General features: G+C 45.2%; 1 protein-coding gene across 3 annotated transcripts in view; it reads left to right on the top strand.

Annotated features, from left to right (window-relative positions):
- The window catches only part of LOC140430615 (plasmanylethanolamine desaturase 1-like), a 182,847-nt gene extending 178,945 nt beyond the window's left edge, over positions 1-3,902 (top strand). For all 3 annotated transcript variants that reach the window (XM_072518213.1, XM_072518214.1, XM_072518212.1), the window contains one exon: positions 573-3,902. In XM_072518213.1, coding sequence (XP_072374314.1) covers positions 573-694 — 122 coding nt within the window. In that variant the 3' untranslated portion in view covers positions 695-3,902. The remainder of the gene's footprint in view (positions 1-572) is intronic.
- Positions 3,903-19,352: the final 15,450 nt, after the last annotated feature.

Below are 19,352 nucleotides of genomic sequence, written 5' to 3'. Positions count from 1 at the left end.
AGCATCTGTTTCAAGGGAGAATCTGGCCTAACAGCCCTCTTCTCTCTCAGGAATGATATGTTCTCAGTTCTCCGTAAGCAACACTCTCCACATCGAATTATTAATAACCTACTGTCAGTAGTAACAAATAGACCTGAATAAAACAGAACCTGCAGAAAACAAGAAAAATTGGCTGCACCGGGATCAATCAGGGATTTGAGGTAATCTTGAAATACTGTTTTCAGTTTCTGCATTTTAAATGCCCATTTGTTTTACATGTATCTTTTGTTGAGCTGTAGTATGTTGAAATGCAATTTAAAATGTGATTGTGATATTCTACGATACTCCAGGGTGGTTGATTACTAGAACCCTTATTCTTGCACTAATTGGATATATTCATTTATGATTATAAGTGACCTACCTCATTGTAGACTGGCATAAAAGTTTGTAAAGCAACAGAACAGGCATGTATGAAGAAAAATAAGCTAGTTTGTCCAGGACACTGAAATGTGGCTACAAAGAAGGTCTAAAGGTTTGTGATGTTTACGGGACTGTACAATCTGATGTCTGTAAATATTCCTTGTTGTGCTCAGGATGGCTGAATTACCTCCTGGAGAAGATTGGATTTTGGCGGAACTTTGAGTATCTCGTAACCAATCTAAGTGGACACAAGCCAAGGACTGATGATATGAAGTGGGCCCACAAGATGGAATAACAGACTGCAAACTGACTCAAGGCGTATTGGGCAACTGATGAGGCTGGGCCATGCTTAAGAAGAGATGAAGCTTCTGATTAATTTTCCTAATTCTTGACCAGCATCTGGAAACTTGCATCATTACGAGATGTGATGCATGTTTGAAAGACATTTTATTTGCAAATCATTGCTGCCATTCAGATGAGCTGCTTATAAAGGTGTAGAAATAAATATTTTGCTTACCACTACTTTAATGCGCAAGTTGCTGACCATGTATATGTTATTTTGTACTCGGTCTATAGACAAAGATAGCACCAGCAACATTTTCGGTAAATGAAAAGATCTGGGTCCCATTTTAATGGTGAATTTTGAAAGATTGTGGCAAAAAAGTAATTGCATAATGATCAGCCTTAAACACCGTTAAAATGATTGCAATTCCAGTAAATTGAACACCCTCATATGGGCACTTCATACAAAGTTGATTTGAGTTTGTAAGTATGTAAAGTATTTTTTTGTTTTTCGCATTGATGTTGATGATTGCTTTAAGTGAGGTAACACATCATAATATAGAACCAAGTCAGAGAAGCCTTCACGCTCCTAATGTAGCCTCACAGTTACATCATGAATAAACAAGAGGATCACTAGAAATCTCTGCTGTTTACTTTGGTTGTGAAACAGCTCTGGTGAGGAACTACAGCGCTGAGTTAATAGGTCCATCTGGCAGTGGTTTTGTTTCTCAGCTTTTGTGGATATGCATTTTATACCACAGCTACAGAGAAAGAAATATTTATTTGGTCTTGAAGGCAAGGGAATAAATGCCCTCTGTATCCATGGCGAGGATCTGTATGGTTCACATTGTGTGGTCAGGGGCGAAGGAACAGCAGTAGCCCCTGACCTCTAAGAAAACTGACCACAGAGGTTTTTCAGTCACAGAGCATAGATTTCCGCTTCTCAGACCTCAGTTTCAATTTGTGCCATCTACAGGGGATTGGTGCCTCTGGCAACAGGGCAGACAACTGGAATGCTGATTAGCTTATCGGATTGAAGAATTCTCACAGACAACGAAGCCAGGAAGGAAAGAGATAAATCACATATAAACTATTGTGCAGAAAGTTAAATGAAGATTGTGACATAGACAGGAGGCTAAGTCAGAAACAAATATCAGGCCAAACATTTAAAGATAAATACTTTAAAAAAAAAAATAAATTTGGAGTACCCAATTATTTTTTCCAATTAAGGGGCAATTTAGCGTGTCCAATCCACCTACTCTGCACATTTTTGGGTTGTGGGGGCGAAACCCACGCAGACACGGGGAGACTGTGCAAACTCCACACTGACAGTGATCCAGAGCCAGGATCGAACCTGGGACCTCAGCGCCGTGAGGCAGCTGTGCTAACCACTGCGCCACCGTGCTGCCCTAAAGAAAAATACTTTATGAAAATTCCGCAATTTTAAAATATTCTGCGGGAATGAAACTCAACGTATGTAAAATTAGTTTCTCAGACCAGAGCTGCTGTTCAGCAATAATTGTGACCTAACGTGTCGTTAAAAACTCAACTCTCGTTCCATCAGAAGTTATTAACGTTTTCATTAGCTTTTAATAGGTGGAATGATGTATAAATGGTTGAAGTTCGTGGCAAATCAATGATTTCTTATGATTATATCAGTGAAGACTGCAACAACACAGCTATTGTGGGAACAGCGCATCCCTAACGGCAAGTTACAAATTTCCACACTTTAACTGTGCATGCGCTGTCCATTTTATACAGTAGCAACCGTGAGTGCTGACAACCTCACCATTATTCCTACTGCAAATTCCAGGCCTCACTCTCACTCCTTACAAAAGCCACAGATGGTTCATATTGTTGAGCTGCCAATTATAAGTATGTGGCAGTGTAATCCTTCACTTGATGTCGGACAGCCTATCTCATTTAGAATGTGTGGTAGAGTTCAGAGAACAAGTGCCAACAAAAACAGCTGCACATGTGCCATTCTTGCAAAGTCCGAACTGCAATTTTGCTTTGTGGCCAGGGACTTTAAGTGAAGATCCGCAGAGGTTAACATAGTTGCAGTCAGAAACATGCCAATATCACATGCATATCCGGTGGCAGGAGCCTTTTATGTTTGCTCCTGACAGTGCATAGAAAAGCTGAGACGGGTGCTGCCAGAAGCACTAGTTCTGGCTCATTTATAGTATAGTGCTGTTACTAAAGTTAGAAATGACCCTGGTAATGGTACTGAAATATAAATGTAACATCACTCAAGCGATGCTGATCTTGAAATATCATGACCCCACTCTGGCAGCTGCAGTTAAGACTCTCTCCTCTCTGAATCAAACACTAATTTCTGTGCTGTGTCTGTACGTTAGTTTAATTCTCGCGTGTGTCTATTCTCTTAACATGCATGCACACTCTCCGATCTGTTAATCCCTTCATCTAACAGTTTCTCACAATACTGTTAACTTATTTAGGAGATGAAAAATCCTTTTACTCTTTCTGACACTTTGGCCTCCCCGTACCAGCCGCATTAAATGCAATTACAAATGTTGTGTTGCCCTATTATGTATTTTCTTTTATTCCATTTTCTTCTCATGTACTTAATAATCTGTTGAGCTGCTCACAGAAAAATACATTTCACTGTACCTCGGTACACGTAACAATAAACAAATCCAATCCAATCCAAATTAAATTTGGTATTCCAAAAATATAGAGTATGGTATATGATTGGGGTAGGATAGGAATTATATTTCTGCTTATTTCCTGTTGAGCTATCAAGTCAGCTCACTTGTGTGGATTTAATTTCCACTGCTTCCCATTGCACTGTTTCTCAATCTATACGTTCATTCATATATATCCTTTCTTCAGAAAGGATTCATTTTTGTACCTCCCGAGGAATCATAAAGCATGTTAGTGGTTTGGTACATTGGGTTCATTTACTTTCCAAATGAAACCGATATAACCTGAGGAGCTGAATCACTATTGAGAGCTATTTAAATGGAATGGAACTTTCTCCCAGGCTGACCAGGAGTACAAGACTGCCTTTGTATTGAATGGGGAACCCGACCATACTTTTCTTTGAGTGTGGTGTCAGCCATCCTCTGTTTCTTGTTCTAATTTTAGAAGCAAGAATGATTGAAAATGTGTTACTTGGAGCTGGAGGGGCTTACATTTTAAATATGTACCGGTCATCTTAAGTCAAGTTTATTAATAAACACTTTGCCTTTTTCTGATTTTGAAATTTTATGCTTGTTTTGTTTCTCACTACTAAGAAAGGTTTTACATTCTCATTGATGTATTTTAAGAAGTATTCATATGTTTGTAGCAGTTTGGGTCACATTTAAGACATTTAATATGAACGTCTTAAGTAATGGTCCTGAATTACCCGCCAATTTGAGTGAGCTTGTGTTGTAAAATGAGCATGTAAGGCTTTTTGAATGTGAGTTCTGGGCAGGGCCTGGTTCTGCCCCGTTATGATTTGCACTGTAGTTTCCATTGGTGAATTGGAGCCTCATGGATGTCATTAGGATTTATTAAAATACGGAGGTGTGACATTGGAGTCCACAGTTTGCATTCTACTGTCTGCATCTCTCGATCTTAAGTCTGCGCAACCTCACGCCTCACCGATTTCATAATTTCCTTTGGTCATAAGTGAGCCTCTCCATCAGCTCTAAGGCTTGTGTTACAATATAAATTCATGGTCCCTGAACTTTGGGGAATATAACTTTTAGTTTGGGCATTGAAATTTTGAACTGCAAGATGAATGAAAACAACTGGTGAGAAGCTGGTGAACAGACCTAAAGATTACTATTCACAGGGTTGCCTATTTTATTTAATAAGGTCAAAGTTGGAAATGGGAAAACAATAAACAATACGTGGTGCTCTCTTAACTTCATAATGGAACCAGTGAGTCTGGTACGGTTGTTGTCCGCATTAGAAATATAGATATTTAAATATAAATATTTCCCCCATCAAAGAGCATTTGGATAGCAGCTAGTAAACAAGGGGAGGCCTTAAAGTATCCATATATTTCTCAGGTCAAAGGGTGGGTTTTGTAATTGGAGATAATTAGTTGAAATCTCTCTCCTCCCAGATGTGCACGTTTCCGTGGAAATGGATTGCAGGAGATGTTTGGGGCTTGCGTTTAACTGTGAGATTTCTCACAAAAGCAAACAGTTGGAGCTTGGAAGCAGCTTTGAGAAAATCTGCCAGGATCAGCAGACTCATGATAGAGGCGATCAGAAACTAAGGGTGTTTTCTGTTGTGGAGTCACCAGTGAGGCCCACCCTTGAGCTGTGGTGTCCACGAACCTGAAGTGTTGGAAGGAAAGTTGGGGGAGAGTTGGGGTGCTGGCTAGCCGAATATTAGTGGAAGGACCTCAAGGAATTTCGCCCCTTGGAGAAAGGTGGGAACACTGGGAAGAATCAAAGCGAATTGCAGACAGCTGTGGGACACCTTGGCTTGGTCTTGGGAAAACTGAAAGAATTCTCAAAATCCTGTAAAGTATCAGGGATCTCTTGGGTGGAAATAAAAGCAGAACATAAAGTGTTCTATTGAGATTTTTGGATTTAAAGGAATAAGTGTTTATGAAATTGGTGAATGGCAAATGTTTATGGAAAAACATTAAACCTTTTGGCACAATCCTTTCAGTTAATAACTGGGAGTTTGAATTTCTTTTTAAAATTTACCCATCTCTATTGAGACCATAACACCACTGGATGGTGGGGAAGGAATACAGTGCATCTCTGATGCCTGAATTGTCTCCTCCAGTCCTCTGCATCTTGCAGATATAATGCGAGTGACTTTAAGCCCACGTTGGTTGCCTGTGTAAGTGGTGAGGCGGGCCCAACATCTCCCAAGAGTCGGGAAATTAGATTCTCGTCAGCGAGATCTCGTTTCCCGCTTTTCTACGCCCACCCCGCCCATGGCGTAACAGGGCTCCCACCCTTAAGGGCAGAAACCTTACTTGAATACATTTTAATGAATCTGCAATTGATTAAAAGGCCTACCCATCACATAATCCCCCTCACTTAACTTTGACGAGGTTCACAGCAACTTTATGAAGCCTGGAAGCAGTTTAGGGTATCCTGGCGGATGTGCCATGGTAAGTATAGCCCGGTGGGGGAGGGGCATGCCCATGGCACAGGTTGGTGCTGTAAAACTGGCAGTGCCAGCCTGTACCTGGGGCAGTGCTGGGGCGGGCCTTCTGGGTGGTCCAATTTGGAGGGGGGAGCTTCCCATAATGTGGTTGGGAGTGATGATGAGAGAGTCAAGTCCTTTGAATGGGTGGACATGACTGTTATGGGTGGAGCAGGCAGTGAGGGGGTTACCTGGCATTGAGGGGGAAGCAGCGGCGATACTGCCGTGGTGGTTGTTGGGTGGGGGGAGAGCCTGTGATAATTGTGCTGTGGCGGTGATGGAATGCCCCCGATGTTTGTGCCAAGGAGAAGGGTCCTTGATATCTTTGTGGGGTGGAGGAGGGAGTTTCACCTCAGTTCTGATCTGGGCGCCGTTTAAAGATGACGCCCCTATCTATCAGGGCAGACTGGTGGCGTAAACCACATCCTCAAATTTGTTTTGTCAAAGCGGCTCAAGGTCTTGGCTGCACGTCTGGAGAAATATGCACCTGTTTTCAGTCAGAGCCTAACACTGACAAATGAGAAAATTCTACCCTATGTATGGGTTTCTCCAGTGATAAGATTGAGAGAATTGTGTGAGGAATACCATTTATGTGGTGTTTCCGAGGCACCAAATAGATGATGTAATAGATCTGGCACCATTGCCTTGCTAAGGTGGAGGCAGAAGATGTGGAGTTCTACATGCAAGTAATTGCTGCAATGAGATGGGAACTTTTGAAGACATTGACTTTGTGCACTTTTTGCCACATTGCTGTGTGAAGTATTACATGTACAGCTATTAATTTGAGTTAACTATTGGTGGCAAGGAAGAGCAAAGCCTGACCAGTACACTATATGACTTGCACTTATCAGCTCATTGAACTTCTGCTAGCATTAGTCTAGAGGTATGAGACAGAGTACGATTACCAGCCCCACCATGTGGCACAAGTTATTTTTGTTCAATGTGTATGCTGCAGTTTCTTTTTTTGCTACATTTCATCCTGAAGGGTTTGAACACTGGTCTCACTAAAAATGTTTATTTCAGGAAAAGCTGTAAAAGTGGTACAAAATCATAGACAACCCATTCATTAAAGCAACTCGGCTCTCTTGTCTTTTCCAACTTGCCTACTGGTCTTCCATCCTGCTGTTGCAATCTTAGGCCATTCTTGATTTTTTAAAGACAAAAATCCTCCAACTGCAACTCCCACCTCACCTTCCTAACCCACCATCCGCCTCCCACAAACCACCACCTAACATCAACCTCAACCCAACAAACCCCACAAACTCCAGCCCAACTTCACCCCCTGAAAATCCAAACCAACATCACTTGCCACAAACAGCAACCCAACATCCCCCCAACCACATCCCAACATCTGCACCCCCCCCCCAAACCCCAACATCCGCCACAACCGAACATCATCCTCCTCCTCAAAATCCAACCCAACATTCCCCACAACCGCAACCAAACATCATCCCACCCCAACCGAACATCATCCCCCCTCAAAATCCAACCCAACATCCCCTCGTCCCTCCCCCCAAACCCCAGATCAACATCCCCCAACTACCTCCCAATATCCCCCCCCAAACCCCAACATCTCCCACAACCGAAATCATCCCCCTCCTCAAAATCCAACCCAACAGTCCCTACAACCTCAACCGAACGTCACCCCCCCCCCCCCCCCACAAAACCCAACCCAACATCCCAACTCCAACCAAACAATCAACCCCCCCAGCCCAACATTCCCTTCCCTCCCCCCTCCCAAAACCCAGATCAACATCCCCCAACCAGTCCCACTCCTTCCTCCAGCTGGGATGCAGTACTACTGTGGTATTCTTTAGTTTGACATTGAACAGATGGAGTTATAAATGAACTGCCCCAGAAATGTACAGAGACAAGGGCTTGTTTAGCACACAGGGCTGAATCGCTGGCTTTTAAAGCAGACCAAGGCAGGCCAGCAGCACGGTTCAATTCCCGTACCAGCCTCCCCGAACAGGCTCCGGAATGTGGTGACTTGGGGCTTTTCACAGTAACTTCATTTGAAGCCTATTTGTGACAATAAGCAATTTTCATTTCATTTTTCATTTCAGGTGGAGACATCAGGGGCGGGATTCTCCGCAGCCCCGCAGAGAAATCGCGTTTGACCGGGGGTCGGAGAATCAATATTCACGGGGGAATCGTAGCCGGTGCCGCTCCCGCGATTCTCCGGTCCCTGCACGGATTACGCGGCGTGGCTGGAGGGCCATTGATAGAGACCCCCCCCAGCGATTCTCCGGGTAAAACTGCGCGAGTTCCCGATGACGTGGTTCTAACCACGTCTGGCCGGTCGGGAACCTCGGGTGGCAGCTGCGGACTCAGTCCACGGCCGCCCTGGTGGTGGCAGGTGATCAAGTACTGGGGGGGCTTTATGGGCGGCTGGGGCGTGATCGGGCGTGTTATATGTAGCGGCGCAGGGCTGATCGTTGGGACCTTCTTTTCACGTCCAAGTCCGCCGGCTGAGTCCGCCATCGCATTCGGTGCGGCCGCTTGCGCCATGCACATGCGCGGACTCGGAACGGGAAGTGCAGGGGCCCGTATCCGAAGCTGAAGCTGTGAGAAGCACTCCGGGGCCCTGCCAGCTTCCTGCAGATAGGTGAATAGCTGCTAATATTTTTAAGGAATCTCCAGAGTAAAACTCTGTCATGAGCTTCTTTCCTGCTCCCTTCATTCCACCATTCGTTCAGTTAACTTTACATTGAACTCAAGAGTTCAATTAATTGATTGGAGGGGCATAAACAAAAACAATAAACACAACAAGAGGGTGACCTGTTGGCCTTGTTTCTTATTTCAGCAGCCATTTTCATGTCATCAAAAGTATTTGATGAATCTGGATTAAGTTTGTACGCTGTCGTGGGGACATTGCCCCATTTTTGGAGAATCCAGCCCCTGATTTAAATTGTGGTGTGGACCTTTTGGGGTTAATTTGTCCAATAATCCAGATTCATCAAATACTTTTGATGACATGAAAATGGCTGCTGAAATAAGAAACAAGGCCAACAGGTCACCCTCTTGTTGTGTTTATTGTTTTTGTTTATGCCCCTCCAATCAATTAATTGAACTCTTGAGTTCAATGTAAAGTTAACTGAACGAATGGTGGAATGAAGGGAGCAGGAAAGAAGCTCATGTCAGAGGGGCAGAACCTGTGTACAGGGTACATGGTGATCATGGCGTTAGACAATGGATATGAAGTCAATTAGCTTTGACACACGGACCTGATGGAGAATGAAGGTGCAGACATTCATGTAAGCTCCCAGCATTATAGGTGAGATAATGTTTGGGCAGAAAAACCTGCAGGCTTCACAAACTTATCAGAAGAGATGTGATGGGAAGATGGCACATGGCTAATGTAGATACAAGTCTGTGCAATGCTCTAATTACCAAGGTGATTTACTGTGCCTGCTTCCTGTAGCCACTAATTGCAATGCTCTCATTTCCTATAGTGCCTGACTATCATAATCTGCACTGCTGAGCTAGAGCACTTTTATCTCCCATGGGCTTCCATACAATGCTGCTCTTTCTCACAGGGATACTCTCATTTCCTGCAGTCTTTCCTTCGGATACAGTGCCTTACTTCACGATGCCCCACCTGTGCTATTCTTCTTTCAATCACTCAGTTTCTGATGATGCTTTGGCACACTGTTATATACATTTTGTCTCTTTTTCTCTTCCCTTTTACTGAAACCCTTGAGGTTTCCTGGGTTATGGTTTCACCTGTCAGGAGCTCTCTACTACCTTGAGAAAGCATCTGATCTTCATGTGTGAGCCTAGACCAAGATTGACAGCAGGCTATTTAACTGTCGAAGATTATAGAGCTGAGTCCAATGCAATTGGTACCTGACATCTACATATTTACATTTGTCAGCTGGAGTCACTGAATAGCACTCAGGACTGGGAACCACAGAACTTTCTCCTCCTATCCTAGCAAAAGGTCCAAGTTGCCAGAGACAATTATGGCACTCTAACATCGCTGAAATAACTAATGCATGACAGACCAAGAATTAAATATGTCTTTCTGGCTCAATGCTACGACGTCTACCCACCAGGCTATTGGGGCAGCTGCTTGTGTTTTTTGCATTATCTCTGTGACGTTTAGTGTTTCTCTCAGTGATGTATTCACACATATAATGCTCTATTTTCTACTGCTTTATCAGGACACACTCAGAAACTTGCTACTGTGATCTTGTTTATGAGGACATTGCCCCATCATGCTCATTTCTTACACAGAGTCACCATCATATTCTTGTTCATTGCAGAGACTCGTGAGGAAACTCCTGTTTCCCTCCAGAGTTTCATTCCTGAAGCAGAGGAAAATTGTGTTCCATTTTTAAAAATTAACAACTTGCAACTAACTAAAGTAAATTGTTTTCATCAATTGCTAGCAAGAAATTATTCGTTTACACATGCATCCTTCTGCTTATTTTTCTGAGGACACAAGGGGTAGATGGTGATTAAACTGCAGAATTGAAAATGAATTTTAACCCTGATGTGTTGGAAAGTTTGACCTCGAACTGGGAATCCATGAAACAAAGGTTGCATTTATCACCAGTATTGTAGGTGGGGAAGAAGTAGAAGTAAATATGTCACTTGGAAGGCGAGGATGCATCTGAAATAAATTAAGTAAATCAGTGTAAATCAGTAAAAAATAACATCACCTCATAAAACTAGTGCTCTGAAATGGGAAAACAATGTCATGCAAAAGTGATATGGCTGGTGCTCAGTAGAGGCAGTGGCATTTTTAAAATTTGATTTTTTAATACGGGATGATGACTAGGTTACAAGACTGACTAGGCCAGCATTTGTTGCCCATCCTTAATTGCCCCTGAGAAGGTGGTGGTGAGCTGCCTTCTTGAACTGCTGCAGTCCATGTGGTGTAGGTACACCCACTGTGCTGTTAGGGAGGAAGTGCCAGGATTGTGTCTCAGTGACAGTGAAAGAACGGCGATATATTTCCAAGTCAGGATGGTGAGTGACTTGGAGGGGAACCTCCAGGTGGTGGGGTTCCCAGGTATCTGCTGCACTTGCCCTTCTAGATGGTAGTGGACGGGGGTTCGGAAGGTGTTGCCTAAGGAACCTTGGTGAGTTCCTGCAGTGTATCTTGCAGGTGGCACACACAGCTGCCACTGTTCGTCGGTGGTGGAGAGTGTGAATGCTTATGGAAGGGATGCCAATTGAGCGAGCTGCTTTGTCCTGGATGGTGTTGAGCCTCTTGAGTGTTGTTGGACCTGCACTCATCCAGGCAAGTGGAGAGTATTCCATCACACTCTTGACTTGTGCCTTGTAGATGGTGGACAGGCTTTGGGGAATCGGGAGGTGAGTTACTTGCCGCAAGATTTCTGACCTTTGACCTACTCTTGTAACCACAGGATTAATATGGCTAGTCCAGTTTAGTTTGTGGTCAATGGTAACCCCCAGGATGTTGATCGTGTGGGATTCAGTGATAATGCTATTGAATGTCAAGCAGCTACTGTTTGATTCTCCCGTATTGGAGATGGTCATTGCCTGGCACTCATGTGGCGCAAATGTTACTTGCCACTGTCAACCCAAACCTGGATATTGCCCAGGTCTTGCTGCATTTGCACATGGACTGCTTCAGTGTCTGAGGAGTTGTGAATGGTGCTGAACATTGTGCAATCATCAGCAAACATTCCCACATCTGACTTTATGTTGGAAAGAAGGTCATTGATGAAGCAACTGAAGATGGTTGGGCATAATGGTAATGTCACTGGAGTAGTAATGGGTTCAAATCTCACCATGGCACTTGGTGGGAATTTTGATTTAATTAATAAATGTAATTAATAAATTGAAACCATTGTTCATTGTCATTAATATCATTCAGGGAAGGACGTCCGTTGTCCTTGCCTTTCTGGCCTACATTTGTCTTAAGAATCACAGCAGTTTGGGTGGCTTTTTAATGGCTTCTGGAATGTTCAATTGTATCAAACCACTGTGAAAACTAAAAGGAATAAAAAACGAGAAACCACCAAGCATTGGCCTAGGAAACCGAAAACAACAACTACACACCCAGCCTTCTTGGCTCTGAAAAGTCCTCTTTTAAAAAAAAAATGTTTTTAGAGTGTCCAATTAATTTTTTCCAATTAAGGGCCAATTTAGCGTGGCCAATCCACTTACCTTGCACATCTTTGGGTTGTGGGGATGAAACCCATGCAAACACGGGGAGAATGTGCAAACTCTACACGGCCAGTGACCCAGAGCCGGGATCGAAACTGGGACCTCGGTGCCTTGAGGCAGCAGGGCTAACCCACTGCGCCACCTTGCTGCCTTGAAAAGTCATCCTTACTAACATTTGGCGGCTTGAGACAAAGTTGAGAGAGCTGTTCCAGAGACTAGTTAAACTTGGCAGTCATACTCACGGAATCATACTTTACAGACAATGTCCCATATACCACCAAGACTGGAGGTGGCAGCACAGTGGTATACAGTCTGGGAGTCTGCAGTATTGACTTTGAAATCTCAGGGATCAGGTTAAACGTGGACAATGAAGACTCTTACTGATGTCCGCGTACCGTCTCCCTCTAGCTGATGTATCAGTGTTCCTCCATGTTAAACACCAACCAGCAGAAGCACTGAGGGTGGCAAGGGCACAGAATGTACTCTGGATGGGGGACTTCAGTGCCCATCACCAAGAGTGACTTGGCAGTACCAGTACTGACCCAAGTTGGCCAAGTCCTAAACAACTAAAGAACATAGCGGTTAGGTGGTGAGGAAACAAAAAAAGAGAAAAAAAACTTGACCTCATCCTCACCAATCTACCTGTCAGATGCCTCTATCCAGGACAATATTGCTAGGAGTGAGCACTATGCAGTCCTTGTGGAGATGAAGTCCCATCTGCACACTGAGGATACCCCCCCCATTGTGTTGTGTGGTACTATCACTGCTAAATGGGATAGATTCCGAATGCTGCCTCTGCAAAATCCTGCAAGTCCACTGGCAGGATGGGCGTACCAACATGACCGCCCTCTCCCAGGTCAATACCCTCAACATCGAGGCACCGGTCGTGCTCGACCAGCTGCGGTGGGTGGGCCACATTGCCCGCATGCCCAACACAAGACTCCCAAAACCAGTGCTCTACTTCGAGCTCCGCAATGGCAAGCGATCATTAGGAGGAGAAAGGAAATGCTGCACGGACACCCTGAAAGCTCCCCTAAATAAATGTAACATCCCCGGTGAACAAACTGGAGAAAAATCATCTGCGAAGGCGGCAATCACCTCGAGCGTCATAGGTTGGAGCATGTGGAGACCAAGTGTAAAAAGTGGAAAGAGCGCAGAATCCGGAGCATCCCACCCACCCACCTAATCAAGTACAACCTGCCATTCAAGTGGCAGAGACTACGTATCCAGGATTGGACTACTCATCCACCGGAAAACTCACCTCCCTGGAGTGGAAGCAAGTCATCCTCGATGCTGAGGGATTGCCCATGAGAAGAGATTTTGAACTGGTCAAGCAACTCGAGACTGGGCATCCATGAGGTGCTGTGGCCATCAGCAGCAGAGTTGTACTCAACTACAAGGAGCAGCTCCAGGCGAACATAAAAATGAGGTTTCAATCATTAAGCTACAATACAGCACTATTTGCATGCCAAAGAATGGAAGCTGTACGCAATAGACAGAGCTAAATCACCCCACAGCCAACTGAACAGATCAGAGCACTGCAGTCCTGCCACATTCATCATGAATGGTAGCGAACAACTAAACAACAAACAGGAGGAGGAAGATCCACAAATATCTCCATCCTCAAGATGGCGATCCCAACACATCTGTGCAAAAGAGAAAGCGGAAGCATTTTAAACCATCTTCAGCCAGAAGTGTTAAATGGATGACCAATCATGGCCTCCTCCTAAGGTCCTGAACATCCCATTTTTCAGCCAATTCCATTCACTCCATGTGATAGCAGGAAACAGCTGAAGGCACTGGATACTGCCGAGGCTATGGGTCCTGACAATATTCTGGCAATAGTATTGAAGACCAGTGCTCCAGGACTGGTCAAACTGTTCCAGTACAGCTACGACGCTTTGGAAAATTGCCCAGATATGTCCTGCACACAGAAAGCAGGGCAAATCCAACCCAGCCAATTACCACACCATCGGTCTACTCTCGATCAGCAGCAAAGTGATGGAAGCGTCATCAACAGTGCTATCAGGCAGCACTTCTTCAGCAATAACCTGCTGACTGATGCTTAGTTGGGTTCCCCCAGGGACACTCAGCTCCTGACCTCATTACAGCCTTGATCTAAATATGAACAAATGAGCTGAACCCGAGAGGTGAAGTGAGAGTGATCTCATATTTGCATTTCTATAAAGCTACCTGTCAAGCAGAGAGAGAAAGTCAAACAGAACAATAGATATATGGAAAGGTGTTTTACATATCTCATCAAGATGGATAATGAATCATTCATATACATGAATAGGATGGGAATCGAGGGATACGGACCCAGGAAGTGTAGAAGATTGTAGTTTAGTTGGGCAGCATGGTCGGCACGGGCTTGGAGGGCCGTAGTGCCTGTTCCTGTGCTATACTTTTCTTTGTTCTTTGTTTAATGGCTGGCTCATTACAGAATCAATTCACCTCAGCCAAAAATAAATAGTCACCGTATTTCCGGACGTGAGCTAAGCAAATACTTTCTGAAATCATTATGGGGAGAGAGCTGTCATGTGACTAGAATAACTATTTTTGATATCTTGGGCGCGATTCTCCACTCCCACGCCGGTTGGGAGAATCGCCTGGGCCGCAAAAATTTCCGGGGACGCCGGTCCAACGCCCTCCCGCGATTCTCCCAAGCGGCGGGAACAGCCCGGTCGGGTTTCGCGGGCCGGAGAATCGCCGGAGACACCCAAAATGGCGATTCTCCGGCACCCCAGCTATTCTGAGGCCCGGATGGGCCGAGGGGCCAGGCCAAAACGGTGGGTTCCCCCCGGCGCCGTCCACACATGGTCGCTGCAGTCGTGGGCGGTGCGTGAACGCTGGGGGGGCGGCCTGTGCAGGGGCGAGGGGGGATCCTGTACCGGGCTTCACCTGGAATGTGGGGTGGCCCGCGATCGGTGCCCACCGATCGTCGGGCCATCCTCTCTGAAGGAGGACCTCCTTCCTTCCGCAGCCCCGCAAGATCCGTCCCCCATCTTCTTGTGGGGCGGATTTAGAGAGGACGACAACCACACATGCGCGGATTACGCCCGTTATGCGCGCCGGCCGCGTCATCTATGCAGCGCCGCTTTTACGCGGGCGACAAGGCCTGGCGCGTGTAGATGACGCGGCCCCGATCCTGGCCCATTGTCAGGGCCTGAATCGGTCGGGACCGGGGCCGTTCTGCGCCTTCGTGAACCTCGACGGCGTTCACAACGGCGCGGCCACTTCGGCGTGGGAGTGGAGAATCCTGCCCCTTATGTTATTACAACATGCAAGCTGCTGAGCAGTTGTCTGGAGGAAACCTGTCAAAGGAGTAGTACCACTCCCTCTCCCCTTCTCTCTTACGTCCAAGCCGCTGGGCGGGATACTGCATCCTGGAGGCGAGGGATAGGAGGGTCGGGGGTGATCAGGTTGGGGGAGTGTTCGGGTGTTGGGGTGTAGTCAGGCCGGGGGTCAGTCGGGTTGGAGGGGAGTTGAGGGGCTTATCAAGTCGTCGGAAGGGGGAAGAGGGGTAGTCCAGTGGGGAGTCAGGCAATTCTTGTGTAGTCAGTGTACAAATACTTCCAAGGAGTGCGTCAGTGAAGCTTGTGGGGTACGATCATCCTGAGATCAAAAGTTCTGGCCCAACATTGCACTTAGCTTTAAAAGAATATCTCGTGCTGATGAATCACCGACTAAGACAATTATTACAGGGAGGACTTCATTTAGAAAAGTCAAGTGGGTGGTCTTGCTTTATGATGTGCTAAAAAGTGCAAAGTTAGAAGTGTGTTCAATACCTCCCACTGCAATATATTAAGAAATGCCCCTTAGTCCAAAGATGTAAAGGTTAGGTGGGGTTACGGGGATAGGGCAGGGGAGTCGGCCTAGGTAGGGTGCTCTTTCAGAGGGTTGGTGCAGACCCGATGTGCCGAATGGCCTCCTTTTGCACTGTAGGAATTCTATTGACAATTTGTGCCATTTTATTATTTTGCAAGCGATGGCACAAATTGAAATCACTGCAAGAGATGTAGTGATTTCAGTTTGTCCCTGCATTGTGTTTTGTACGTAACTCCTATGTATTTACCATTACAATCTGCATTTCCACAATGTTCCTCTCATGCAGAGCAGCATCTGAGTGTTTGCATCTACCATGTTTTCAATCCTGAAAGGAAGACGTTTGCCCTTTGGTGGGCGAGTGGTAAAGCTGTGACTGCAAAATCCGACTGAAAACAAAATGCAAGAAAGCCAGGATAACTGTACAAAGCTAAAGTTAGGTTCAAGTTGGCCTGCAGCGTTTTGCTGGCATCTGCTGCTTTAAGTAAATAAATGGGAAAGGGGTTCACTTCAAACATTGTACGCTGCACTTTGCAATTGTGGATAAATGGTTTTAAGGCAAATTGCATCCCCACAATCTTTTGAACTAAAATTTTCCTCCACTAGCTGGTGCTAAAGCCTTGGCAATGTGTTGATACAAAAGGCCAGTTTTCTGAAACAAAGCATTTGATGAAAGCAACGTCTGATTAGGCTCCTCGGAAGCACCTTGGGATTTTTTTACTGCTTTCAAAAGCACTAAGTGGTGCACGTTTTTGCTCTTGACTCCATTGTTTTGTGCTGCAATTACAAAATGTTTTTATTTGTCTCCCAGTCTTGTAAGAAAAAAAGCAAAGACTTGCATAGAAGTGGCACTTTTCACAACCACAGGGCGTCACAAAGCATTTTATAGTCAAATAAATACTCTCAAAAGTGTAATCACTGTTGTAAGAAATGCAGCATAAATTACGCACAGCAAGCTCCCACAAACAGAAATGCGGTAATGGTCAGATAAATGTTTTTTTGTGATGTTTATTGAAGTATAAATATTGGCCAGTATACTGGGAATAACTCCCCAGCTCTTCTTATCAAATGGTGCCACAGAATCTTGTACGTAAGCGTGAGAGGGCAGACAGGATTCAGTTGGTGTATCATCTGAAAGTCAGCACCTTCAAAGGTGTAACACTTCTTCAATATTTGATTTGTGGGCTCAAGTGCTGGAGTGGGACTTGAACCCATAAACTTCTGACTGTTATGCTGAGTGAAGGTTGTCATAATATACATCAGTACATTATGGTGCAATCACATACACACACTGATGGACATGCAGTAGGACCAACTAGCATACATAACACCGCAGCCAATCACCAGTGAGAGCACAAGCACTATAAAGACAGGGGACAGGAGAGTTCCCGCTCATTCTAGCAGCAGCCAGCTCAGAGCACAGAGCTCACAGCCTGCATCACAGACATTCACCATGTGCTGAGTGCCTCACCATAGCTAGTGATAGGAAAGGGTCCACAGTTAAGCTGGTCTTGCTTATACCCATGTTTACAGTATGTTAGCATAGTTGAACAGTTAATAAAATAGCGTTACACCACTTCCAGCATGGTTGGCTTGTTTGTGAACCAGAACACCCAACACAACAAAGGTGTGTTCTATTAATAACTTCAAACATGGACTGTATTCCTCTGGACACCTCTGGAACTGTCTTTTATTTTCAAAAATGGACACACACAAGGTAAGGTGACTGTTGCGACTTCAAGACTATCTCAAGCTTTCAGAAAGGTCTTAATTGAGTCATCCTGGGTGGGGGATGTCCGCTTGTGTGGACATGCCTAGACAGCATTCACGCCTGCCATTGTTCCAAATTTTGTTTTGTTTTTTAAAATAATTTTAGTGTACCCAATTCATTTTTTTTCCAATTAAGGGACAATTTAGTGTGGCCAATCCACCTAGCCTGCACATTTTTGGGTTCTGGGGGCGAAACCCACGCAAACACGGGGAGAATGTGCAAACTCCACACGGGCAGTGACCCAGAGCCGGGATCGAACCTGGGACCTTGGCACCGTGAGGCTGCAAGGCTAACCCACTGTGCCACCGTGCTGCGTGAATTGTTCCAAGTTGACTCCAAACATTGCATCCGTGGACATGTGAGCTCCATGTCTCCCAGTTTTCAATTTTACAAAAGACATCTGATGAGAGCTGTTATCCACAAGTTAAATATGAAAGACCATCATCTATATTATGTAATGATATCGTTGAATTTCACACATTCTCATTAGACCGTACCAGTATTGATCAAGGGACTGAAACTGGCTAGAGATAACAGGTTTTGATGTAAAGATCCAGAAAACATCTGGACCATCTGCAGAAAACACTAAAAAAGACAATAACTGCGGCAAAAAGCTTGCTGTCTTTGACTTTTAATAACCTGGAGTTCTAAACTCATAAAACGTCTCCTAGCCTGAATCCTAAATCCAAGTCTACTGAAAAGAAATTGGACTTCCTGATACAAAAGCCACAAGTGCCTAACCTCATGACCTGCGGCATTCAACTCTTCAAGGGAACCCTGCAATAATCTGTCTCTCGCAATCTGAACTCATTTAAAGTACAATTTAGGAGTGGAAAGATCTTCCATTTTCACCAGACCCGCAAAGACTGTTTTCCTACAATGAGCTGAACAGGTGAATTAGGAACTATTCTTTTGTTTACAAATGTAACACACAGTGCTTTATTCTCTTTAACTGTATTTTGCTCATTTCTGTGTGTGTGAGTGAGTGGTGAGTAATTGACATGCCGTTTAGACTTGGGGTGAGTGTGTCAGTAAATAATCTGCTTCTCTTTGAAAAATATTTTTATTCAACATTTTAACACTTTTACACCAACAGTACTCGACACCCCCCACCGTCCTGCCTCCCACCATCTCGCCCCCTCCCCTCAACCCTTTGGCACAACTAGGCATCCAGAATGTAAAATGAACAACCCCCCCACCCTGGTGGAACCCCTTATCTGCTCCTCTCGGGGCTAATTTCAATTTTACCAAGGACAAAAACTCCAACAGGTCCCCCTGCCATGCCGAGGCACAGGAGGGAGAAGCTGACCTCCACGCCAACTGGACCTGCCTGCGAGCAATCAACGAGGCAAAGGCTTAAACATCTGCCCCCGCACCCGTCCTCAACTCCGGCAGATCTGGCACCCCGAATATACTCTGCGGGACCAGGCTCCAATTCCATGTGTAGAATCTTGGACATGGTGCTAAAAAACAACCCCCAACAACTCTCCCAAGTTCGGGCAGGGCAAGAACATAGAACATTGGCTGGGTCCATTCCACACCGCTCACAAGGATCCTCCAGAATTTCAAACAGTCAAATCATCCTCGCCTTCATTAAGTGCACCCTGTGCACCTCTTTTGGTTGAATCAAGCCCGGCATCGCACACAAGGTTGAGGCATTGGCCCTTTGCAGCACTTCACATCATAATCCTTCTTCCAGCCCCATCCCCAGCTCTTCCTCCCAGTTGCTCTCCTCCCTTGTCCAATCTTACCATAAATCGCTGAGACGACCCCACTCTGCAACCCCTCCACTGACAGCACCTCC

Source organism: Scyliorhinus torazame, chromosome 10 (genome assembly GCF_047496885.1).
Source record: "Scyliorhinus torazame isolate Kashiwa2021f chromosome 10, sScyTor2.1, whole genome shotgun sequence".
In the NCBI taxonomy this organism is placed as follows: Eukaryota; Metazoa; Chordata; class Chondrichthyes; order Carcharhiniformes; family Scyliorhinidae; genus Scyliorhinus; species Scyliorhinus torazame.
This window is presented reverse-complemented; position numbering and strand designations above follow the sequence as displayed.